General features: G+C 44.2%; 1 protein-coding gene across 5 annotated transcripts in view; it reads right to left on the bottom strand.

Annotated features, from left to right (window-relative positions):
- Window positions 1–22,429, bottom strand: part of CREBBP (CREB binding protein) — an 89,432-nt gene extending 67,003 nt beyond the window's left edge. For 3 of the 5 annotated variants that reach the window (XM_068420054.1, XM_068420058.1, XM_068420055.1), the window contains exons 1-2: window positions 21,874–22,429; window positions 8,007–8,719 (exon numbers count right to left, since the gene is read on the bottom strand). In XM_068420054.1, the coding sequence (XP_068276155.1) occupies window positions 8,007–8,719; window positions 21,874–21,958 (798 nt within the window). In that variant the 5' untranslated portion in view covers window positions 21,959–22,429. The remainder of the gene's footprint in view (window positions 1–8,006; window positions 8,720–21,873) is intronic. The other 2 variants (XM_068420056.1, XM_068420057.1) reach the window with 2 other exon arrangements.
- Between the last annotated feature and the right edge of the window lie 4,173 nt (window positions 22,430–26,602).

Here is a 26,602-nt window from a genome sequence, read left to right as displayed (position 1 = left end):
GCTCCTCCCATCACAAAGGCAGTTATTTAATTTAGTCAATTTGCCAAAAGTTTCAAAGGGCACTTGTTTTTTGTTTGTTTGTTTTTAAAAATCCCCTTCAAAAAAAGAATACCATACAGACAGGACAGCATTATGCTCCAGTCACTCTGAAAACACAAAACCTTTCCACCCCAGAACAGCAGCATCTCTCCGAGGCTGCTAAATAATCTATTTACAACTCTCTTCTACAAGTCTATTTCATAGACAGGTCCTTTTGGCAAGGATGTTCCTATATTTAACGTGTTGTATTTTCATTATGATTCATTCTAAAACAAAGGCACCACTGAATCCCTTTTATGGCACAGTATGCTGCTTATTTGCCAAACCTAAAGCAGATTCTTACAAACATATACCAAAAAAATACAACTATCACTTTGGGGCTTGAGCATCTTCAGAACATGTACGTACTAACATTTCCAGGTGCTACTTAGAGGTATATCTTGTAGCATCAGGAGTTCAAAAATCATCCGAAACTTCCAAACAAAAACCAACAGGTATTTCCTCCAAGCATTCACAAGAAGAAAGGAAAATGCTATTATATTTTGCATTACTTATAACTCAGCCCTGCAAAGTAAACCAGCAATTTTGTCAATAAGAATTCAGGATTTTTTTTTTTTTTTGAGATATGGGTGGAGAGTGTGTATTGAAACATCTTTGCTAGTTTAAGAGTTAATCTTTAAATAAAGGTAAAAAATAACTCGCCCGCTATAAAGGAGACTTGGGCACGCTCTGTGTAGCCTCTTGTATTGAAATTTCAACCCCCCAGCTAAGTGAGGGGATTTCAAAATTCCGAAGTGCAACTTTCAGACATAATTGTGTATTTTGTCTGATGGTAGAAGCTGTCCCACTTGTACTTCAACAAAGCGTTTTCATTTCTGGAAACCACAGAAGGAGAATCACCTCCTCTCACTGCTTCTCCACTCCCGATGCCCTTCTGAGGCAGGCTGACCCAGGATATCACCCTATACATAATTTTCCAAGTTTTCTGTATTGCCTTTTTTCTAAGAAAACAGACCACCAGCATTTAGTTTTCAGACCATAATAGCAGCTGCTTTGACACATTTCTGTGTGTTCTTCCAATTACAGGATTTACAACATCATCACAGCTCACTGTCGAGTACAAATACCAAGTTTATCTTTTAAGTGAGGAGAAGTTTTGAGACCTGCTAAAAGGTCTTGTCATCAGAAATGCTCCCGTGCAATAGTATCTATAGGCATGATTTGAGTTTATTAAGAAAATTACTAAGACAAGGACATTTCCTTCTGACTGAAGTAACTAGGCATTTCGTAACGTCTACACATCAACATTTAAGCTGGCAGGCTTTCCTCCCTTTCAACATCTGAGTCATTCTTTTACCTACCTATAAAAAAAAACCAAACTACGAACACCAGGAAGATTTGTGAAAACAGCCTAAAACTACAAAGAAATGATTTCAGTCACATCTGTTAGTAAGGACTTGGAAGTTTATGTTGTCATTTGAATAAACCTCCCAAAACAACACTGGAAATCTTGCTTTTAACCTGTGGCTTCCAAAAGAACCGGTGGATCCGTTAGTTTCACTTCCAAAACCTTCTTTCACGTACACTACTTAGAAATAAATGCCATTCCAACAACGAAAATTGAAGAATCACAAGACAGTAACCACTATGATTTATAGTGACAAAATCCTTAACGTCTGTGTTGTGCTGCCACAGCAGAAGATAATGGCTCAATTCTACTCTGAAAAGATACCATAAACGTTTCATTTTTGTCAGCTGGATGATAAGCCAGTGCAAGTTAACAGAGACAGGGTTTTTAACTGCCCGAGCTGGAAGCAGAAGGAGGGGAAACCAAGCTGTGGTCTGCCCCCGTGAAGGCAGACTGTTCTTTCTTGCAGCATTTACCTTGCAGCACTCGAGCCGCACTGAACGTAGGTACCTGCTTAAGCGTAAGTAGAAGATAGAAGCCAAGTGACTATCGCTCCAAAGATCTTCAATGACATTGCACAACTGCAAGTGAAATTTAACTTGTGTACTAGAAATAGGAAACAACTCAATTTCAGGTGCCAGGAGTAATAGTTGTGGTAAGTAAGCTTTTTGAATCACCAAATCTCTTCGGTACATCAGAGTAAACTCATCTGTGGAGTAGCACTTTGCATGGTCATGTTTCAAAACTAAACTGCATTACAGATATTTTAATTTTACTATAAGTCAGTGAGTTTTGCTGTTATGTGTTTCTATATATTTATTTCCTTCTTCTGTTTGTATTATTATAAAAGCACATATGTCTCTTCTCAGTAAAAATGCTGTTTTGGTGATAAAGTTATTCAACAGAGAACCAAGCGATGATGGTCAAGTCTGTAACATCATTAAGAGTCCCTTGAAACTGAGAAGCAGCAGTATTTGGAACACAATTTGGCCTGGCTACTTGTGTTTGCCAGAGCCATCGTCTGCTAGGAGACAGCTTGGCAGCCTCCTACGGACAACTTACGAGGATGAGAAGCAAATTAACTGCAAGTCATGTTAAAACAATTCAGGCAGATTCAGACAGATTGAGAGTCACCGGAGAAACAAACAGCACCTGCAGTTTGCTAAAACACACAGAACTGCAAAGGAATGAGAACATCTTCAGCTGACTTAATTCACAATCAGCAAGCGTATCTAAATCTGGCACTTAGCAATATCAGCTGGGTAATCTGTTTAAATAAATAGTTTGCTTCATTTTTTCTGACCACAGACTTTCCTTAGTACAGATTCCTCAAAACACTGAGTCAAGCAACATAACGACATATAGAACTGAAACCTTGTATCAGAATTCTTGCTCTTTAGAGCAGTTCATTATTAAATTTACTCAAGATTTATATCCAACACCAAAACACCACTAAGTGAACAACCACAGGGAGCAAAACCATGAATATGCTTGTCAAAGGCACATGTATTGCATATACACACCCAGACTAGAAAAAAACAAATAACAGAATCCAGTTCTTTTATAGCTCAACAATAAAAAAAAAGAATGAGACAACTGGTTATTCTCTTGGTAGACATAAAAATGGTTTTACTCTTTTCTGAAGTTCACTTCTGGTAAGAGTTCCTCCTCCTCCTCTGTAATTTAAAATTTCTCCTGCAACATGCACTGCCATGTGACTATTTTGACTAAAACAAAGTTGAAAGCATGCACTATTCAAATTAATTAGGCCAATACAGTTAAGAGAAAAGTATGGAAACAAAAAACTATTTTCTCCCGGTCTCTATAGATTCAGACTAAGGTCTAACCAAACAATTACATGCTTTTATTGGGCATACGGAGCCCAATAACATGCTTGATTAAACTGCACCTGTCAGAAAGAAAACTAACCTTGAAGCAGGTTTACTAGTCCTATAGAGAAAAACACTTCAAAAGGAACCTCCAGCAAGCTGTAGTTTCACTGCAGGCTAAAAGCAATGGCTTCCACAGATCACCAGCCACACACAATTCCAGAAATTTTTCCTAAGTTTCTGCTGCTGGGTACCAGAATATCCTTATTTGAGTGATAAAGCTCTGAAGTTACTGAAGAAAAGGTGATTCCTTTTACAGGACTGTATAGGGAGGCATTACACCTTGGAAACACAAGAAAAAGAAAATACTCAGGAGTCCTACTCGTCTCAGTGGGACTTTACTACTTCTTAAGGGAAAGAGCGAAAGTACCAATTAGGGGAATCACTGTCTGAAACTCTTAACAAAGTGCAAGAAGTAATTTGAAAATAAATGGGAACTTCCCAAAATTTTCTTCTGATTTTCCACAAGCTCTGACAGCAGCATTAGGATGAGGGGAATGCATTTCAGCACAAGACTACATAACATCTCATACACAGAAACACAACTTCAAGCTCTAGCTGCCAGCCACAACGAGCTACATGAAGGCTTCATCTCCCTCTTTTGAAAAAGATGGACTCTCACAGCAACAGGAGAGTATTAGGCACAGAGCACCCTTGCGATGAAGTGCTCATTTCTATGGAAGCAACAGACCATCTGCTTAGCTTTGCTACTGCTTAAAGTGTTCGACAACCAACAATCTTAACTCTAATTTAAAAAGATTTTCTAGATGGTCTCAACACGTTTTCTGGACTTCATGGACTTCACAAACACAAAAGGTCAATTCTACTGCTACTGGAAATTCCTGTGACAAGATGATCTGTTCCTCCATCCTCGCCAAGTGACAATTGTTCTAAGAATCCTTCTGTTAAGCAGATTTCTCAAAGAACTTCAATCCAGTCAAATGAGAACTATCCTTGTAGTGTCATCCAAGAAAACAGGGCCATAATGCCACAGTTACAAGCAAAATTGTTACAGGAAAGGAGCCTGTTAGTGAACGGAGCAGATTATATATATATATATATATACACACACACAAGCATAGAAGAGAGGTTTCCTCAAGGGTTTCCAGATGATCTCAGACAAGTCAAAATCACAAAGCAGGAGCTCTAAATAAATCTGAATATCTAAATTGCACAGATGTGGCCAATAAATAATTCAAATTCTTGCTGCAGTAAGTTGGTATATCTTTAAATTCACAAAACCTTCTCAGGGACTACTGTACTCCCTATTTCCAAAAATATTCTAGGCTATCAAGAACATGCTATGTACTCCCAAGAAGACATGACTATGATTTCAATAGCTATTGTTTAACTTGTATTAACAGGTTGCTGCTTCTGGAGGATCATATGAAATCTATGAAATCCTTTGCTCATGTGTCTATAGGGAGTATTTTGCTTTAACCTCTCCCTACCAATGGAAAAACATTTGTCTTGATGTCAGCCCCTTACGGCCCTCTGACATTGAGGATCAGTTATTTTTCATTCCCTTTTCAACCGGTTAGGGGTAAGGTTTATCTGCCACCTTCGGCTTTTGCAAGCAATGCATCACGAGTTTGAGTTACCATGCATGCTCATTTCTGGCGTACTTTTCATTCTTTCAGGAGCTGCCTTAAAATGGTGAGTCCAGCTCAAAATTAACAATATTGGCTTATGATGCTCCCGATGAAATGAACCCCAGTCATTCTTGGGAGCAGGTGAAAGGATCAGATTCTGGATTTTTTTTTTTTTTTCTAATTTTTCTCTTACTAGAAAGAACACTTACAAAAATTTCCTTGATCAGTCATGTACTAAAAGGATTAGAACAAACCATCAAGGAAGCAAGGTCTTGCCCGGCAAAACAGGTCCCAAACCATAGACGGTCACAAGTGCTACTCACTGCATATAAACACACTGAATTGAGAAAAATGGGCTTCTGAGCCATACCTGAATGAGGTTCATCAGTGATACACATCACTTATTTTAAACATAATGAGAAAATCTTGGTTTAAAAAGTTCTTTTAGATTTTTTTTTCTGCATTTGTACTTCACACCTCTTTCCTTCCCTTAGGATAGATTGCTACAGTCACCACCTAGAGAATTTGCTTCCAGCCTTGATACAGTTCTTCAAGCGTGACGGCAGCTCCATTTTAAGCCGTTTAGTCAAGTTAGGCACATTCACTATTAGGTAGATCAGCTGCCTCACCACTTTTATTGCTGCTCTTCAAATCTTTTAAGCTGTATACATTAAGTGGTAAACATCAGGGAACAGGAGGTGAAAAAAACAAACTAACCCACGTTCTCCTTCAGCAGAAATTTCAGTTTCAGAAGAACAAACTCACTGAAGTGTTTCTTTACTTTCCTTAAAAGCTTTCATCACAACTGGAGCATCAACAGGAGAAAAAGCTAACGCACAATCACAGTTCATAATCCTGTTAAGACAATAAACTGGGGGATGGGAAGAGACTGGAAGAGGATGCCAATCCTCAAATGCCTATTAAGGAAAATGGTAAAAATAGAGAATGCTTCTGCTTGTCAAAAGAAAATCCAGGGAGCAAGTAATTTGTTCCAAAATGGAAACACAAAGTATTTGTGTAAAACATTGATCTTGCTTGCTCTCTTACTAAGAGAAAATGAAGATGTAAATGAAGTAAAATTTAAAAAAAAACACAATGCTTTTAAGCTTCATCTTGTTCAACATGAGATGGAGCCCTGGAAAACACCAAATTTCCTTTTTTCTTTCCAAGTTGGCCAAGTTTTTAAAATTGTTTTCTCTTAAGTGCTAGCACCTTCACAGAAGCACTATTTTATCACTTATGGTCTGTCATTAAATAGTCCTTCCTACCTTTTCAGTTTCTCCAAACAATTTTGTGTCTAAGGACTTCCAAAAGCACTAATTTTGCTCTAATTTTTTGGAAATGCATCACCAGTGCTGAGCACAGCACTGCATACAAGGACTACCTAATGATTTGCGTAACAGGAACACTTCCACTACTCTTTTGTAACACATCCCTTGCCCAAATTAACTTTTATTTTGCTTCTTGAGCATATGCTAAGTCAGAAAGTCCAAGTCGCCTTCCTGAGCTGGTGAATCCCATTTGCAGCTGGCATCAGGCTAAGACTGAAGTCCTTGAAAAACGGAATTTGTGCAGGTGCTGGCCTATTCCTTACCAGGGGTGGGTTTGTTTAAAAGAAACCAAGACAACACAGAACCTCTCCCTCCAGGTTCAGACATACTCCATCAGATGAAGACCATAGGCAAGTCCCTTTGCTTTGGGGTAATTCTACTTGAGCTAGTTCACATTAAAAAAAATCAGTAGTTTCATCACATAATTGTGTAGTGGCTAGGAAATATCTACTCCTAAGAACTTAGGTTTTCTAAGTTTACAGAAATAAGCCAGCTAATTAGAATTTGTCACTCTTCCCACAAATTTCAAAGAAAAAAAAATGAAAGGTAAGCTCAATTTCTTTCTGTGCAGACCAACCCCCTCCACACAACAAATATAGCCAATTCAGAGCCTGGAGACAGCTATATCCACTTGCTATGACCTTCATTCAAATCACAAGCATCTCTTCCTTAAGCAAAGGGATCCCCTTCAGTGCCAAGAGAATGCTTTTTTGTATTTTTACTTCAAAAACTAATATGAACTACACAGTACTCCACAATGATGTCAGCATTTCTTCAGAGAACTTCACTTCTTCTGTGTCAGGCAATTTTTTCCATGATTCCTAACACATCATTGAATTAACACTTCCATGTTAATAAACTAGAACAATAATGACTAGTGATGTATGAATAGATAAAATATGTAGAAAAAGGTAATTTCATCTCTGGCATCAGAACAGGGTGGGTTTGCCATCAAAATTTCAGGAAGGAACTGGACCAAAGCAACACAGACAAGAGATGAGGCACGCTGTTACCCAACTGAAAGACAGGAGGAGCAGCAATCAGAACACTTCTCTAAGCTCACACCTGGAAAATGAACAACTAAAAAGCAATGACTGTATCAAGTAGGGATCAGAGCACCACCTCATGACTGCAGATACTTCCAGGTGTATATATTCCCTGCCCCCATCTGCAATGGCCATTGAATGAAACTTTATGCCCAGACACTGCCCTTCCCTTTCACAGAGTTTGCATTAGCTTGGTAATTATGTGAAATTTAATGTTTTCAGATGAGTTCCTCTATATTTGAAAAACATTCACTGCACAGCTGTTGAGATTGGTCCTTGACAAGAGGAACGACTGCTACACCTCTCCCTTCGGTCTACAAAGAGTCCTCTAACAATTTTCACATTGCTTTAGAAGATACTGTTGTCTGGCAGCTAAATTGAGATCCTGCACAGATCTGATCATCTGCTTCCTTTTTGCAGGATTACGCTACTCTTCTAATTCACCCTGCTAAGATACTACCCAACTTTTAACTTCAAGGACGTGTTTTTCAACAAGTGCTTTCATTTCTGATTACATGAGAAATACTGTTTCAATTGTTTTCCTTTCATGACATTCCTGGTGACTGACACAGAAAACTACAGACTCAAGAAAGTGCATTCTTTACTTCTGCTCCAGAAAAGAATCTACTACATTTTCCAAACACCTGTATGGAGAAAAACCAAGTGCAATAAATAGAAAATATTAATTTATATGTACATACTTTAGTCATTGCTCCTGTCTGTGCTGTGTTCAGTCCGGTGTGACCAGCCATCTGTGGAGATACTTGGGTTAAAGTCTCTGCCAGCACACTGCCTGCATTCCCCTGCATGGCAGGGGCAGAATATTGCATTCCTGCTCCCCTTCCTCTTCCAGCTGCCCCAAGAGATCCATTCATTACCTGCCCTTGTCCTTGCTGAGGCTGATTCATTAAACTGTGACCAGAATTACTGTTGAGAAGGCTCTGGTGTGTCTGACTGAAATTAGTATTCATACATATCCCAGGTCCAGTCTGTGATGTTGCAGGGCTGCTCGTCACCACCCCAACTTGTTTTTGTGCTTGAGAGTTCAGAGTTTGCGACGCAGGTGTGGTAGGTCCAGAGGTGCTGGCTGCTTGCTTCGCCAGGCCTGAAGCAGAAGAGTCTCCCGGGTTTAAAGGGCTCTTACCCAAAGCACCCAGATTACCGATATTAGCACTGTTCGGCTGCCCTTGAACTTGACCACCAACTCCCTGCTGGACAGGGCTATTTGAGTTCACGTTTCCAATTCCTGGGTTTAAGGAAGAGCCGCTGCCTCCCCGTAGAAGTTCAGAGAGTTGTTTGTGTTTGGAAGCTGCATCTGGAACAAGGTTCCCACTGCTGTTTAAAAGGCCCAACTCGCCATTGGGGATCAGCTCATCGGGAAGATCGTTTTCCAAGTCAAAGAAAGATCCAAAATCTACAAGTTAAAAACAGAAACACAGGTGAGAAAAACATGACAAACAAGTAACTGAAATGTTCACTTCTATTCACAAACACTTCTTTGTACTAGGCTTAAACAATGACATGTATTAAGGTACATCTTCACCCAAGACTCAATATTGCCAGCAAGTGAGTGAGGGCCCCCGCGACATGAACTGCAGAGCCTTTCAGACAGCACGGTCACTGGTAGGTACTGTGCACATACAACCACACAGGGTACAGCACTGGCTAACAAGTAGGCTTTTTGCAAGACTTTTGTCAAAACGTCGTACCAAGCTTAAGAAACTAAGGTTAGATCATCGGGTTTGTGCCACTTAATGCTTAAATTTCTCCTGTTTTGGCTAAAAGGCGGCAGCAGAAATATCAAGAGATTTTTTTTTTCCTGTTGATTTACTCTCCCAAAAGAGCCATTACATCACCTTCTCCAACCTCCTATGTAATCCCAGGCCACTGCATTTCACCCAGCAATCCTACCTCAACCTTGTAATTTATGTTTGCACATGGCCAAAGATTATGTTCCAGCTAGGCTTCGAAGCTTGATCAAAATACAACAACTACTTCTTCGGTAGTTTGATATCAGTCTCACATATAAATGTGTTCAATATCAGCTCCTGGTCATTGATTTGTATCACCATCCACTACCTCAGAAGACCCCGAAAGGCACTCAGCATTTTCTCCTCATAATGCCTCTTGAATCAAGTCACTGCTCGATCCCTGAATGGCTCAAATAATTCCAATTGCTAAGTGCCCAGCCCTCATTTATCATGTCCAATATTGACAGAGGTAATCCACACACTCTCCGAATGAGCAAAATAAATCAATCAAATCTTCATTAAGCCACTTGAAGGAACTGCTCTGCCTGGCTGGAACATCCAGACTGATAAAAAGTGGTGGGTTTTTTTGTTTTGTTTTGTTGGTTTTTTTTTTCCTTTTTAAAAAGGAGCAACTCAGGTTCACTAAAATATTTTATAGCACATCATAAGCAACATCTGAGTAACAGCGTTATTTTTGGTATGTAACTAAGAATAGAAAGTTACTTGACTGTATATAGGTACTTCCATGTGAAAATAGAAGTTACATATTGGAAGACACAAGGACAAGTGCACACAGTAATATTAATAAACACGTAAGCAGACTAGCCTCAATTTATCAGAGTAGCTGTTCAAATATGCAGCATGTCAGAAAAGTTTTCCAGTCCAAGGACATGATCTAAAACAACCACTTTTTACTGTAACATAACAGAAACGTGTGAAAACTTTATTTTGCCCCTCCAAAGCCAGTGCTGAAAAACCTCAGTCCGTCACAGTGACTGACAGACAAATTTCTGAATTTTTTCCAGGTTAGAGCAAACAAAAGTTCTCTTCTAAAGAAGGGCATCCCACAAGCTTCATTATTTTAATGTCTAATTCACTCTCTTCAACCACAAAAAGTTGGTGCAAGACGCAGGTTGCAGAAGTGGCGTAAGATCGTTCAGCACATGACAGCCTGGACCACACTAACTACAACAAAAAGGCACACCAAAACCCAAACAACACGTAACCTCTATCACAAAGCCGGGACGCATTACCAACACATCTCAGTACACCCGAATACAACGCATTTCATCAGCATTCGAATTTTCAATTCAACCTAACTGAAGAAAAATGAATAAAAATCTTTACCTGTCTTGCAATGACCAGTGAATTACATAAACATACACAGTAAACACAGCCAAAAATGTTAAATCCTGCCTGTTCTGAGGTGCTCACAGCAGCCCGTCCTGGAGCACAACCCAAAGCCATCTGCCCACGCGTCACAAAGGGTGGTGACACGGGGTCCGTGGCTGGAGCTTTGCCTTTGTGACGTTGCTCTCGTCATCCCGGCTCGCTGGGAAGTTCAAGGTTTACAGCACTTGTTCAGACAACTTTTGTAAATCCCAGAACGGTGCTTTTCCAAGCTTCTGCACTCAAATTGTTAATATTTCATGAACAAAAGACATTTGCGTGTGTGTGCATGCACACACGGGGCCGGGGGAAGAAGCGACAAAACGTGGAGGGGGAAGATGTTGCTGTGGCTTAAAAGAAGAAGAGTAGTTTTTTCCAGTTGTGTTTCAAAATGGGATGCTGGGGTATAAGTGCACAAATTTCGTTTCACTGGCTGGACTCCTAACAGTCTTACAAGAGCCAAGGACTGGAAATGTTTTTGCAGTTTACAAAAAGAGTGAGGGAAGCGTTGGGGAATACTGCCTCTTAAAACCTAAAACCTACCACTCTTAAGCTCCTGTAAGAAGGCTATACATTAAGGTTAGGCATGGAAAGTTTACAGCTCTGCCAGCAGGAAAATAAAAAGCAGGTAAACAGCTTTGCACAGCGGCGGTGTAAAAATTCACGGAGTATTCAAATGTTCAGGCAATGATTAATCTTCCTGGTTTTATATTTTAATCAGTCATGTATGTTAAAAACATCAACAAAAGGCACATTTTACAACAGTTATAAAATACAACAGAAAACAAAAGTCTACTTCAGCATGCCTGCAACAAACCTATAAAGATAAGAGATTGTCTAGGTAGTTATAAAAATAATAAAGATATTTCTACAGATATAACAAGCTGCTACAATAAGAATGCAGCCCATTTCTACTGGCAGCAAAATGAAAAGTAACCTCAGCCCCCAATCCTCCCAAGAAGAACGTAACTGATCCCATTCTCAGTGCTTCAACTATTTCTCAAAGTCAACAGCAGCTACCGAGAGCCTAAAAAAATCGAGAGTTGCCTTTGCCTTTACATACTGTTACCTGAAACACCGACACTGAGGAGCCCCACTCCAATTATCGAGCTTTGTACGTGCTCCATCTCCCAAACCTGCCGCCTACCGAGCACAAAATGGAACAGAAGAAGTGGTCTTTATTTTAAAAGAGGACAGATTCCCTCAACTCCTAAGGCACGCACGTCTAATTTCAGTGCTCAGGAAGCAGCAGGGCTGACTTAGGCTGCGGAGACCCACCTCGTGGCGTCCCGTCTCTAACACAGCCCTTCCGATGCCAAACCTCACACCTTTCATTACCTCTGTCACACAAAACCAAACGTCCCCTTAAGAGGAGAGAGCCAAAAACCAGAGATAACATGGCTTTCTGAAGGGATGGAAAAGCACTAGGCAACTACAACACAATTTGAGAATTCTGCATTCTTTGAGCAGCTATTTTCACACATAGAAGATAACCACACTTAAGAGACACTCTCTCCTAATTTCAGTTTTATGAGCTTAAATGTCACAGTTTTCCGCCTTTCTGAACAACACTTTTAGCAACCAGAATAAAAAAGATCTTCTGCTTCCTTCCAAACCTTCTCAGAAGAAAAAAAACGGTGCTGTGTTCTCAAGGCAGAACGTTCTCATCTGTATGACTACTTGCAACTCTTATCAGGAGACTATTCTTTAATATACATATTCAATCAATTAATTTGTTTCAACGTAACCATTTTTTTCCCTTTAGCTCAGCCTGGAAAGGTGACAAACATTCTAAGGCACTTTTTAGTGTGATTTACTATCTCAAATGTATCACACAGCAAGCAGGTGGAGAACTATCAAATTCAGTTTCATTTTTTACGGCATAATCTCCACTTGAAACGTGCTTGGGAGTTTTCCCATCCCAAGCTTTGCCTGCCCATCCACGGAGCAGACACTGAACTCACACTGCAGTCCCAGCACACAAGCAGTATTTTCACCGTGCCTTCCTCTCATGCCAACATAGCTGTTACATTTCAGTGAGCCCAATCTTGTTTTGTAAGGCTTCTTTCAATCATGCCAGACCCCAGCAGACAAAGCCTCAACAGTTCAGAGCTCCAGCCATTCCCTAAAATTCGATGTCAGGTAACTCAAGTCAATAGCCATACTGTTTGGTGCAGTCAGTGATTACCACATCCATGCCAACCTCCTTTCGAGGCTTGAGGATTCTATAATTTATTGTTTCATAAAAGACAGTTAACACATTTAATGTTTTAGAGCAATTCTACAATGCATTCATAGAAAAAATAAAATTTACAGGAAGGAAACTTTACATTAGTGTCTTAACTTAATGAGACACGCAGAAAGGTTGTAAACTGACATGCATCTAACCTTGACTTTCAGAAGAGCAGCACCACTCCTTTAGAACATGATGCTTAACAACCAGGTTGAGAAAGACAGCGATGAGGGACCTGGCTGGGCCAAGGAGACCCTAAAGGCTGGGTGGAGGAGGGTGAGGGGGAAATGAGAGATCCTATAGCAGGCATCTGAATGAGTCCCAACAAGTTATGGCTTGCATAATAAGAGATTCAGATATTTAACTGAATTTCTTTCTGCCTGATCTTTTGAACTACTTGCATTTGAGATGAGAAAGAAACACAGCCTGGTTTGCTTGTTCCTAAGTCAGTGGACTGGTCAAAATTCAAATATATCAATACACAGAAACAAGCCTCCCCTTGAGGCATTTTAGGTACTTGCCTCTAGGAAACTCATTAGAATAGTCATCACAGTGCTCTCTTGCTTTCCTGTGGCTGAGATTTTAGGGGTAGGGAGATTGAGAAGGAGGCATTCGTTATACCACACTTCCTTTGCAACTTGTCTTCTGGCAAAGCTTGATTCTCCGTAAGATGAATATCATTCCGGGTACAGACGTGCAACTAAGCAGCAACACAGTTCCTAAAAACAATTAAATTAGATCCATTTTTGTGCATCCCAATAACCAAAAGGGACACTATCAGCTTAGAATCTAGTTTGTCTTAAGTTAAAGTAGCTTCAAGCTCCTAAAATCTCCCCCAATCCACGTCTGTAAGACTTCAGCAACTAAGTGACTTTTCAAAACTGAAGCTCATTACACAGAGCAAACAAATCAAGAAGCTCATGAAAAAGAATCAGTTCTCTCCTAACCTCTACTGCAACACTACCAGTATTATTGATGCAGTTTTTAAAACGCCCCCGACACCAGCCTGAACACCAGGCATACAAGTCAGGATGGGGAAAATGCACATATCTATATCCCCTATACCACAACTAACGTGTGTGATAACAACAACTACCCAATACAGGAAAGATAAACTGTTCTGCCCCCCGCTTCTTTCTCACCTCCCTGAAAAGAGAACGGTATAAACTGAGATCCTCCCTTGATTGCACCGAGTTTAGCTCCCAGCCTCTCTTTCCTCTTGCACGTTGTGTATCACAATGTCATAACCTCAAGTTTCAATCTACTGCACTTATCCAAATTGTCTCTGTCATTTCTCTTTTGCTGTGCTTATAATGAAAATACAAGCTGTGTCGAAGGTTCAGAAAAACCTAAGATACTAGCTTCTTTCAGGAATAACCCCTGTTTTCAGATCTACTTCTACTACCCTTCCATTAAAAAAAGAAAAAAAAAACCAACAAAGAAGCCCAGATTACTTCAATGTTCCACTATTGAAAACAAAGTAGCATATAAGGGCACATAAAACACACCTGGTTCCAAAGTTAATATACAGAAACAAATATGAAAAGCACATTCAGATAAGAAGCTAGTCTCTCATCTCTTCCCAGATGCTAGAGAGGAATAAAAGCAAAACAACCCCCAAAACACGTGGCAGAAGCAGCCCAAGAGTGCTCACTCTGGTCTGTTCTTGGAAGCACTGGATAGCAAATGACAGATTGACTTTGCTTTCCTCTGGTCCTACACAGCCTCTCCATAATCATTCTTCCTCTTAATTGTTTCCCAGGGTGTCTTCACTATTTTGACACTGTTGCTGAGTCTGCTCTTGCAAGTAACTTTAAATCCTACCCAGCACCATCAACAACACGGACATGACTATTGTCACATTGTACGTGGCAATCACGCTACACACACCTACTGACCAAAAGGCTTCAGTAACTTTCTCTGCTGCAAGAGCAGAAATCTGGGCAGAAGGAATGGGAGGTAAGCAATCTGCCTACAGACTGTGAGACCACCGCACTGGTAACACCAGCTTCTCATTCACAAGAGCATCCTGATGAAGATTCAGTATCTCAGGGCTCTTGGAGCACGTTAACAGAAGCAAGATCTCCTTCTCATCCTATCACAAACATGCACATCTTTTCTGTTGCCCTATTTTAACAGCTGACAAAACATTTAAGTTCGGGATGACCCTTTAAAGAGGAATCATCTGAGAATCCAGTATTTAGTAGTAGGCATTTGCTTAGGGCAGCATGAAATGCAGAGTCTGTACCAAAACAGAGTGATTGCATGCAAATGCCTTCGGTCAGCTCACACAACTGACAGATCCACTGCTTCACGTTAAGGCTGTGCATCTGGAAAAAAAATCAGCAGATAACGCACAGAAACATGAATTATCTTGACAAACAAGCTTTAACTGTGATGTTCTCTGGCCATAGATTTCTTATTAAATACATATTTAGGTGGTTCAGATTTAAAGTTTTTCAGTCCTCCACCCTCCCCACAACGACTGCCAGCATCGGTGGTGAGAACTCCACGCTCAGCATTGCCTTCTGGCTCAGGCTGCTTCCAACGCTCCCTTCAGCCACACGAGTCCTTCTCTGAAAGTCCCACCTTTATGCACCTTCTGTAACAGAGGCACAGAACAGGCCTATTCTGCAAAGACTTAAAACAGCAATGATTAATATGTACTTGAAGTAATATTATGAAACAAACAAAAGTTTTACATAAGATTACTAGGAAACAGGCAAGTTCTGTGTCTCCTTTACAATGTAGAATAGCTACAAAAAGCGTGTTTCTGTTCTCTTTGCTTTAATGCCACTTTTTCCTCCCTATTTCTAACAGCAAATTATAAGTGAAGGGTCTTTTGCTTGGCAACTCAAACTCACCTGTGCAAGAACATACAAACCAAACCAAACGCGTGTAAGGAAGCAACAGCAGACATGCGCTTAAAACGAATGATTTTTATATATTTCGGTCTAAAAATGCTTCTGACCGTAACTGACTGAATACAGAAAAATCAATGCCCCCACAAATCTGGTTTACTTTAAACCATTCATTTCAGTGAGATGAGGCTGTTCTGAATCATTCTCATTAATACTTTCCTTAAAAGAGTTTATGAACCTTAGGAAAAAACTTCACAGCCACTACAAAACAGATTTACACTCAGTATTTACCGAATTCAAGTCTTGGTAATTTCCACGTTTCTTTGCTCCATTAGATGAAAACTACACAGGAGATGACACAGAAGCTATGTCATCAACAACACCCACTAAAGCAGCTATCAAAGTACCGGCAGCGGTGAAGTTGGGCAGAGCGAGAGAGCAGCTCGTGCTCTGCAGGTGTGACACACACGGACAGAGGCTGGATTTTAATATTGCATCTTCTCGCTGTGCAATAGAAAGCAGCTGGCTCTGACGTCTGCCTCAGAGGTGTCCACCAGCAGCAATGAAATAATGTCTACCTGCTGAGACTGGGAGGCACGTCCCCTAGAAAGAGCAACTCACTTTGACGACGCTCTCTTCCTGAGGAAGTTCCCACAGCATTAAAGATGACCCTCAGAAAAGCAGATTATTTTACAGCCTTCTATATGTATAAATTAAAATATACACAGACACACATGAAGCTACTGCAAATCAAAGATACTGTATTTATCCAGTGTTCCAAATAAGATCCTTATTTCTCAATGGTGGTGAATAAGAAAAGAGGAAATGCAAGACGCAGTGAAGCTTTTGAAGAGTGTATGTTAAGAGATTTAGATTCTGAGTTATGATTGCGAATTGCCAGCGATAATAGAAGTTTCAGTTTTCTTTTGATTCACACTATGGGTCTGCACAATACTTGATAGTATTTGTTGAGACATCTCTCTGAAAGAGAGTTTTCCAAATAAAAGACTTAGGTTCTCTCTGTATCTTAGACATCTGAGAAGACAGATGGAAAACATAACATATGTTAAAAGGACAATTTACAAAGCAAAAATTCTTGAAAGTGTAAACCAAATTAGGAGGGAAGTGTCAGATTTCTAAGCTATCCCACATGCTTTTTTCCTTGTATAAGACAAACTCCAGAATTTTTCAAATCCTGTTTTGCAACTACTCCCTCCACCCCGATTTCACATTAACCTGCAGTATTTTCCTAAGAGAGTGAGATTTTTGCTCATGTTCTTCTCTATTAGCAGGTAACAACAGAGAGCACAATCTCTAATAAAAATAAACCCCAAGAGCAGGTGGATGTTTTTAATGTGGAGTTGCAGATATAATAGCAAAACGCAGCACCTTGCTGTAGAAATAATTAATGGTGCTGGACCACAGCCCAAGAAACATTCAGCCAGAATAGAAAGCGAATAATCTGCAACAGAAAACTGGGAATCATTTCACAAGCTCTCAAGAGATCTCTGGGGTACAACAAAGCCTGACCCCCCGAGCACAGCCTTTATTCCTGCCTGCTGTTGGCAGGGCTTCTCCAGGAGCCACAGCACAAGACAGCATTTACCGCATTAATTTTAAGTCATGATGCAGGGGGGAGGCATCAATTTGATAAACTCCCAAGCATGTATGCAATTATCACTCCAAGTCTGAATTGCAAAAAAGGAAGGGGCACAACTGTAGGACTGTGGACTGTCCCATAAAATCAGGCTGGCAGATCATCTGCTCAACTTTTCATCTCACACAGGTGTTAGTATCAAACTCCCTGGAAAAAAAAAAAAATCTATAAAAAACCCAAAAAATGAGAAAGTAGACAATAACCTGCTATCAGCGATGCTTCATGAATTGGTAAGAGTTAGCTGCACTAGACTCTCAATAAATGAGCCAATCCCTAATCTTACAGATCGCCTGTCCCAGGTTACAACTGCAGGCATGAAGTTATGCAGGTCAGTCACTTAACGTGCAAAAAAAAAAAAACAAAACCAGCTTGTATCAAACTTAGCACAGCTCAAAGTAAACATTTTTGCTTGGCATCACCATCTCCCATCCACCACCCCCATCATTACATGTACATGGTAAGCCTTAAGAAACAATATAGCCATGAAATATCACACCACATTCCTTCCCATCCCAGCTAGTTACGCTGCAAGTACCACAAAACAAAGGCCATTCCTGTGAAATAATTACAACTACACTTGCTCCTTTACCTACATCTTTCCAGAAGAAGCATTTCTTCCCCCAATTTTCTGCTTATAAATCCAGGTCTGTTCACTGAATGGAATTATGGTTTTTCTTATTGCAGGGAGAGATGGAGAAAGCACGTGTATAAAAGCGATTCTTACTGTCACGGCGCACAAATGACACGAAAGTTTCGCACACATCACACGACACAAGAGCAGAGCGATTAAACAGGCTTCCGTGACACTTTCCAACTGCGCAGGAATGAACCCCTCTAAAACACACACGCTAACGCTTTCGTGCGCACAGACAAAATCTGGTTTTAGATCACCGAGATGTCAGCCCCTCTGAAGTCTCGGCTAAGTATGTGAACATAAGCTCAGAAAGCCTCGCTGTCTCTCCTTAAGCTACTTTGTTTTAAAGGTAGTACATCTCTTAAAATCCACTGAAATACACCTAGCTGGTTTTTGGCAAGAGAGTAAGATCAAATCATGCTGCATATCGACACAAACTCCCTTCTGCGAAGTTCTGTAGCTCGCTGGGCGTCAGCCAGAGATCTGCTTATCTCCGCACGTACGAAGGCACGTGCGACAAGGCCAGTCTTTCCCCAGTTTTAAAACACGGGCACTGCGATGCTAGTGCACTGGGCCATAAAGAGAACGTGAATTACCCATCTCGGCCTGCAGCTTTTGCAGCAGCAGCCACGCTGCTTAATCTGGTTATGATCTGAAGTTGTGGAGAAAAAAAACCCCACCAAAATCACACACACGAGAAAGTACAAGGTGAAAATCCGGCTCTAATGGACTTTTGAAGCTGCTCATTTCACCTTCTTTCCAACTTCACCTATTTCAGGAATTCATTAACTCATAACACCGTTAAGGACACCCTCTGCTTTGGCCCAAATTATGATTTCTCGTTTCTGGAATGAGCAGAGCTCTACAACAGCAGAAGGCTGCAGGGTATGTAACAATGCAGACTGAGGCATTACCTGCGACGCAGCACAGACCCCCAACCACGGCGAAGGAGCACCTGGAGAATGCCAGCTTTGCTGCTGCTCCATTCAAGCAGGTTTTTCACAATCTGTGTGCACAGTTCAGACCAAGACCAGCTCAGGAACGCTGCCAGTTCGCTGTATATTCTGTCGAAGGACCGATGCCAGCAATGTACAAAATAAATCACGACGCTCAACATTAAAATAATACGCTGCCATAACCAAAGTTACTGTAGTTCTACTTTTCTTATGAGTCCCTTGTTGATTCTGCAGCACGCTAGATGAGAATGCCTTGTAACAGTTATAGAAGGGACAAATGCTTACGTATGAAAAATACCATGTACCTAATAAAGTAGTAATTAGACAAAAGCACTACTCCTACCTGGCTAGACAAGGAAAAAACCTTTCCCATGGATATTTTACCATAGGAGTCAGCTTGTTCAATACTGGCAAGCTAAGTTAACAGCCACAAGTCTTAACCTTCCTCATTGATTTAAAGAGCAACGGGGCAACTGCAAAACGGGACTATCGTAAAACTTAACGATGGTCACCGTATACATTTCTGTTATCCCTTCATCTCGATTCCCTTCTCTCAGGCCACATGTCTGATGTAGCCGCTTAGGTTTAACAGCAAAGGTTGTATTTTCAGAACGTAAGTAGACCAATTTCAACTGCACAAACTTTGCTCCGGTAAGCTGAGGCGCTATTTTTATCAGAAAGATTAAAGGCAGCTAAAATTCACCCTGACAAAAGGAGTTGCTTAACATCACCGCATCAAAGCGTAAAGTGAAATATAAACAAGGGTGAGCAGTTGCTTTCTGCCAAACGCTCAGGCCTGCCATCAGACCCTTTGCCATCGCACCGCTACGCTCAGCTACAAGGATTTGCAGGCTCAGGGCCCGACCGTTCAGCGACAGAACTGCACAACCGGGCCTAACGCGACGTCTTTTAAAGCACGTCCCGCTCACGCAAGCCGCAGCACCAAGCGGCGCGGGTTTACGACTGCGATTACAGTTCAGTTAACCAACACACACCTCGCTGTTCGTTCAGGGTGTGAGCCTCAAACCCACCTCCCCGAGCACCTCTGGTCACAAAGGCAACTTTCCAGGTTGCAACTTAACTTTTCTGTTTAAGCCTCAGCGCAAGGGAGCAGCCTGGTTTAGGTTCAGGAGCAGGTATTTGATAGCAATCGCGACTCAAACTATTTGTATCACCTGCTACAACGCACAGAAACGTTCAGCGACCTTTCAATAAGCAGCATTAGCTGCTGGCAATAAACCTAAAGAGATTTTTGTTTTTGGAAAAGCACTTCTAAGTGTATAAACATTACCTGCACTCTCAAGCAGAGAGGTATTTTTGCCCGAAGAACACCAGGATGACGATACAATGCTACAGACACACTCCTAGTTGTTCAAAATACAACCTGGTGTTTGCCGTCCCTGGTGACCAAAGGCCCCCTCAGCTGTGCAAAACTTTATGCAGATGCCGGAGTTTACATATCTAGCACTGCACAGAGCTCACCGAGACGCATTAGAACTCGCTGAACAGGACGTAATTATGACTGAAGCATTCCAGAACAGACCAAGTGAACTTCAAAAAAGAAAAAAAAAAAAAAAAAAAAAAAAAGACACCGCTTCAAACATCTTTCACTGGCTACCAGCAGAGCCTAAAATGTCTAGCTGAAGAATTAAAGAAAAACTGTGCTTTCCCCGAGTTACTGTGGTGCAATTCGTAGCGACTTGCTATCAGCCTTCCGTAGGATATTCCACTGCTTCCACGAAGGGGATTAACGTAGTTCAATCACAAGACCTCACCTAGATACTCTCTGCCAGTTCTTACTCTCAATACCGTTTCTTTTTGGTATGTTTCGTTTATTTGTAGGCTGAGAAGAAAAATATTCCATAAAAAAACCCCAGAAGGACTGAAGTATCTATAAGCTATTGCTAAACGCAGATTAAGCAAACAGAAAAAACCCACAGAATTTATCGGTTCAATTACAGTAATCATTTTTTGGGTCTATAAAGACACAGCAGGCATAGCGTGATTAACTTATCACTGTCCCTCCTACAAGATTCATTAATCTCTGAAAACAGAAACGCAAGTCCAACACACTTCGTGTTCCTACAAAACCACTGTTTCAGTGATTAAAACAGTTGGAACACTGAAAGACGTCAGAACACGCACACATGCTCTTATGCACACACGTGCGTATTTACAGCAGGCACGCGCTTGCTGGAAATGAAAAATTTTGATGCGTTTTATTACCTACAAACCCATTATGATTGAAAAAAGAAAGCACGCCGAAGACTCTACGCGACATACGAGTCGCAGCGACTGCCAGGCTGATGGGCATTTCATCACGCAAGCAACCCCACAACTTCAGTTATTATCTGCAAATGATTCGGTTTTTAAGGAAAAATGCTCGGAATGGGTCGAACCGAGCACCTTAAACCAGGGTCACAGGTGGCAGGATAGAAAAAGCAAAATATTAATACGCTGTTAGTTTTTATTCCGTAGTGTGTCGCACGCAGGGGCACCGTGGAAGAAGCTGTCCGCGTAGGGCTTTTAGTTGTGGGCGATATATAGGTTTTAAGAAGTAGAGATAGAAAACCCAACCACCCCCTCCAGAAGCAGGGTGGGTCGGTGTTTCTGCTGCTTGGGTTTTCCTCCATCCCTACCCGCTCCCCGCTCACCTGGACACCCCAAAACATCCAAAGCCGAGGCCGATCCCCCCTCCATCCCTTCACCATTAAGACGAAACGGTGGTCGACGATGAAGGAAAGGGAAATTTAACTCAAAAAAAGAGCCTTTACCCGTCTCTCCCAACCGCTATTTATAGCCGGGATGGGTACTTGGTGTACGGGTCCCGCCCGGTAACTTCGACTGGAGGAGGCCCAACCGCTCCGGGAGGGATCCTTCCCCCCTCCCCTTGCCCGGCACCTCGCCAGGCCGGTTCCCACCCCCGCCGGGAACCGAGGTAGGGCGGGCGGTTCCCCCCCCCCCTCCACCCCCTCCGGCGGGCGGTCGGGCCTGGCGACCGCCAGGCCCGACCGCCCGCCGGAGGGGGTGGAGGGGGGGAGCCGCCGGTGAGGCCCGCCCGCCCCCGCACCGCCCCGCAGGCCTTACCTGTGCTATCGCTGGCGGAGAAACCCGGCGAGTTGAGCTTGGCTCGCTTGGGGTTGGGCGGCCCGTCGAGTAAGTTCTCCGCCATGGTAACCGGCCGAGGAGAGGCCGCCGAGCCGGTAATCGCTAGAGAGCGGAGGGAGTCCGAGGTGGTGGTGGGGGTTGAAGCTCGTTTTCCCCGTTCTTCCAAAGGGGAACCCACCGTCGAACAACAGCGCCGCTCAGTGCCCGACCGGCGGCGGCCCCCGTTCCCCCATACCCGGGCCGGGCCGCCGCCGCCGCAGCAGGCCGCAGGGGAGGAGGGTTCGGGGCGGGGTGGGGAAGAACCCAGCGCCCCCTCCCTGCCGGCCTCGCTCCTCCCGGCCTCTTCCCCCCCCGGCCGCCGCCGCCGCCGCTGAGGAGGTGCCCGGATGGCGGCTCAGTCAGTCACTGGGGGAGCATAGCGCCCCCCCCACCGCCACACACCCCCCCCCTTTCCACCTCGCCCGGTCCCCTCCCCTCCGCGCCGGGGGTTCGCCCCGGCCCCGCGGCGGCCCCCCGCCCGCCGCCCCCGGCCGAACCGTGGCCGAGGTAGGGGAGGGAGGGGGGGGGGGGGGGAAGGAAAGAGGGAAAAAAAAAAATTTAAAAAACCCACAAAAAACGGGAAAAAACCCGAAAACAGCCAAAAACCGCCTCAAAACAATGAGCGCGGCGCGGCGGCGTCCGCAGCTACCGGTCCCCGCGGCGGCGCTGGGTTGGTTCCGGCCAGCTCTGCCTCGCTACCCCGAGCCCTTCTGGCCGTTGGCGGCGCTCCGCGCGGCTGCCCGTATCCAGGCGGGCGCCCCCGTATCCAGGCGGGCGACCCCGTTGCCCCGGCCCGGCCCCGCTCCGCTCGCGCCGCGCTCCGGCTCCGCGACAAGATGGCGGCTGTTGATTCCTCAATTAAAAAAAAAAGTTTTTTTTTCTCTTCTCTTTTCCAGAGACCATGGGGGCGGCGCCGGGGCGGGGCCTGCGCCCTGCGTCACCGCGCACGGAGAACGCCCCCCCCCCACCGCCCCCGCCGCCGCCGGAAAGGCGCGATCGGCGCCGGAAAGAGACGGGCTCGTCCTCAGTTGCTCCGCGGCGGGGTTGGGGGACGGGGGTCCGCGGCGGGCCCGGCGGGGGCGCCCTGCCCCGGGGCCCAGTGGTGCGCTCGCCCCCCTCAGGGACCCCTTCGGCGCCCCCACGGTTGCCCGTTCGCAGTGTCCCCCCTCAGCGTCCCCCTCGGGTGCCTGCAGTCGCTCACCTCCGTCTCTCCTACTTGTTCCTGTCAGGGTTCTCCCTCAGCGCCCTCACAGTGTCCCCTCAGTCGCCTCACAGTCGTTCCCCACATCATCCTCCTCTCAGTCCCCACCACTTTCCCCTCTCAGTCTCCCCTCAATCTCACAGTCTCCCCTCTCAGTCCCACAACAGATGTTTCCTCTCAACGCCCCCCTCACAGTGTCCCCTCACAGTCACTCCCCACATCATCCTCCCCTCAGTACCACCAGTTTCCCCTCTCGGTCTCCCCTGTCCCCTCACAATCACCCCCCAGAGTCTCCCTTCTCAGTCCCACTGCACATTCCTCAACTCCCCCCTCACAGTGTCCCCTCTCAGTCTCCCCTCAGTCCCCTCACAGTCGTTCCCCACATTATCCTCCCCTCAGTCCCTCAGTTTCCCCTCTCAATCTCCCCTCAATCTCTTCCCAGTCACCCTCCACAGTCTCGCCTCTCAGTCCCACCACAAATGTCCCCCTCAATGCCCCCAGTTCCCCCGGGGCTGTGCCTTGTGCTCTGTCTAGACAGACTTCCCCAGCCCGGAACAGGTTTATAGGACTGGAACTCATATACTTCTGTGGATTTCCATACTGGTTCCCAACCTGAGAAGCAGGTCGTATAAGCTCCGGTGACGTGATGTGCCAATGTGGCAGCAGAGCTCCTTGTACCCAAACTGGTTGCTCGGGGCTGTTTTCATCGCCTACACGTCGGTATGTCCCCGAAGAGCAGACACAACCCGAGGACAGGCTGGAGAAGGGCACCGAGACAATCCTGAGGATGTGTCCATGAAGTCCATAAGCTGTGATCGATTAATCAAGCAACATTTTATTGGTTGAAAGGAGACCTATAATGACACCTTCTTTTGCAAAGAGCAAGTCTGTCTTTTGTTTACGGAAAAACTCGAATTCATTATGTTTACTTCCACATTTATGTGCATTTCATTATATTTACTTGCAAATTCTGTATTTATTTACATGGTGCCTGTCCTTGCTGAGGTCTGCTGTAATCACGCTGGAGGCCTCTTACAGGCCTCGGCTTATATCACTATATTACTGATTAGTTACACAAGTAAGTGCTCTCTGCTTATGCCTGCCTTAATTTCTTTCAGAAGCAGCGAGTTCCTGTCTGTTTTAGGATGGTTCAGCATGGGACAGGGTTCAGTGTCTCACAGTGGCTCCAGACGTGAGAGCAACAGCTCTTGTCCAGCAGTGTTTCACTGTAATATAATGCATTTGCCCCGGTTGAGGGAAAATGTTTTGCTGTTGGAAGTTGGGTGTGGAAATCAGGGCAGACTGTCTGTCAGACACAACCGAGGACAGCAGTGCCCTTTGCTATCTGCTGCTTCAACTTTTTAACAAGTTTGGTCAGTGCATTTAGAACTGCAGCCTGGGTAGCCTTTTGTGCTTGACTTGCCCATTACACATCACTTGTGGTCTTGGAAACGAAGGATTTGCTGGAGCAGCTGACACCCAAAGACCCCCCATAGCATTTTACTCCCCTTATAACCCCCTTCTATGCTGCTGCAATGACTGTGCAGCTCTGGCGTGAAGTCAGGATGGAGATCGACCACTGGGGACAGAACATGAGCGGTCCCACAGCTACCTCTCAGCTCCACGAAGATGTTCATGCCACCTGGTGCCAGCCAATACACTGACGTTATGTGAATACTTCAGCTCTGACCGAACAGCCATCAAGCAAGAGGCCTTGATGCCACCATGACCACAACCGTAACAGGAGCTGGTGTGCCAGGGTGCCTGCCAGGGCAATGCTACGTGCTCGATGGTGGGAATGGGGAGCAGAGAGAAGGAATCATGGAGGCCATGATTCCTCTCCCATTAGCTGGGAGAGATCCTCTACCTTCACAGCAAGTGCCAGGCTTGCCACAACGGTGAAATCAGAGGGGGGCTGTGAGCCCTGGGGACGGAGCAGGAGAGGAAGGAGGTGCTTTGGAGGGAGGGAATCCTATACCCCCGGCAGGAGGGGAGGAGGAGGATCCTGTTGCTGCTGTGTCCTGCAGCTTCTCTGTGACACAATGTCCTCTTAAGGATGGCCCCAGTTGCCCCCTGCTATAGGATTAGAACAGCATCGGGTTAATGGCAGGAGGGAGGGAAGACCTTGGCCCATATCTGCTGCCCCTGGAAACAGGGCTATGATTAAATCCCCAAAAGGCTTAGTAGTACTGCAGTGCTCGGGGTACCATAGCCCTTTGGTACTGGTAGATGGCCTCACCCACTGGTAATGCCAAACACAGAACAAGTTCAAACAGAGTAGGAGGATTTTGGGAGAAGAAAGGAAACTGAAAGAGACTGACTATATAGCAAGAAAACAAGCCCTACTACTGCAAACCTGCACCCAGGATTCCCAGTCTGGACCCCAGCGCACAGCTCCCTGCTCCTCCAGCTGATGGTTAAGCCCTTGCACGGATTCCTGAGGACTTCATCAGTGGTACGCAGGAGGCACGATGAAGCAGGTGCTTAATGGATAACTCCTTTATTCAGGGCTAGTTTCAAGAGAAATTGCATAATAAAATCTGCACTGCTGCAGCCCGTTTCCAGACTTCCTGTCTCCAAAACTAAGCTGCTTAAAGATACAGCTCCCGAGATCCTACCTTCCTTCCTCGGCCAAAACATGGAAGTATCATTTCTATAGCTTGTGACCTCAAAACCTTACAGCCAAACAATTAACAATGTCTGAATAACTTCTGAGGAGCTCTGTGCTGTAGCTTGTAGTCACCGTGGCATCATCAGAGCAGTTCACATTGGGAATAAGACAGCTCTTTTTCCCTGGTAAAGTTACGTCCTGGCATCTGGTCGCCCTGCCATCCCTGTGTGCTGCCAAATGAAGCTGTCCCAGGCAAAAAGACAAGCCCAGCGCCCGTTACCTCCTCTCCTCCTGGCAGCTGCAGAAGGTGCTGCCTGTTCTTCCTCTGAGCACGTCCATCTGGTTACACACACCCTGCGCTCATGGGATTGTGGAGTAACTTTCTGTGAAATAACTGTTGTTTCTGGCTTCTGATTTTCATTGTACGTGTGAATTCTTGTCGTGTTCAGGAAGTGGTGGTAACCCCTGGGACCGCAATCATAGTGCTGATTTGTGTTTAAGCCATGTGCCCGCACACTTCTGCAAACCCTTCACTCCATGGGCTATGGAGCCTAACATCCCAAGTGGTCTCCTTCATTCATTTTATGGACAAAAAAGTATCTGCAGGTGGCTAGCCATATTTCGTAGGTGGCACCCTGCCATCTAATGCTGTCAGCCACTGGTCAGACCTGATTCTCCTTTCCTTTTCAGTACGTATTCATTATTTTAAAGCCATTTCCTACCTACTTGTTGAATAGAGTCTAGTTGGGACTGGATGCAAACATGGGCATTACTGTGAACTGCTCAAAATCATGTCGAGACCATCCTCTCTACTAGCATAACTGTGATGTATAGGAATCGCCCACGTAACAAGTAAA

Source organism: Nyctibius grandis, chromosome 30 (assembly GCF_013368605.1).
Source record: "Nyctibius grandis isolate bNycGra1 chromosome 30, bNycGra1.pri, whole genome shotgun sequence".
Lineage (NCBI taxonomy): Eukaryota > Metazoa > Chordata > Aves > Nyctibiiformes > Nyctibiidae > Nyctibius > Nyctibius grandis.
The sequence above is the reverse complement of the archived record's forward strand: the minus strand, read 5'-3'. Positions and strand labels throughout refer to the sequence as shown.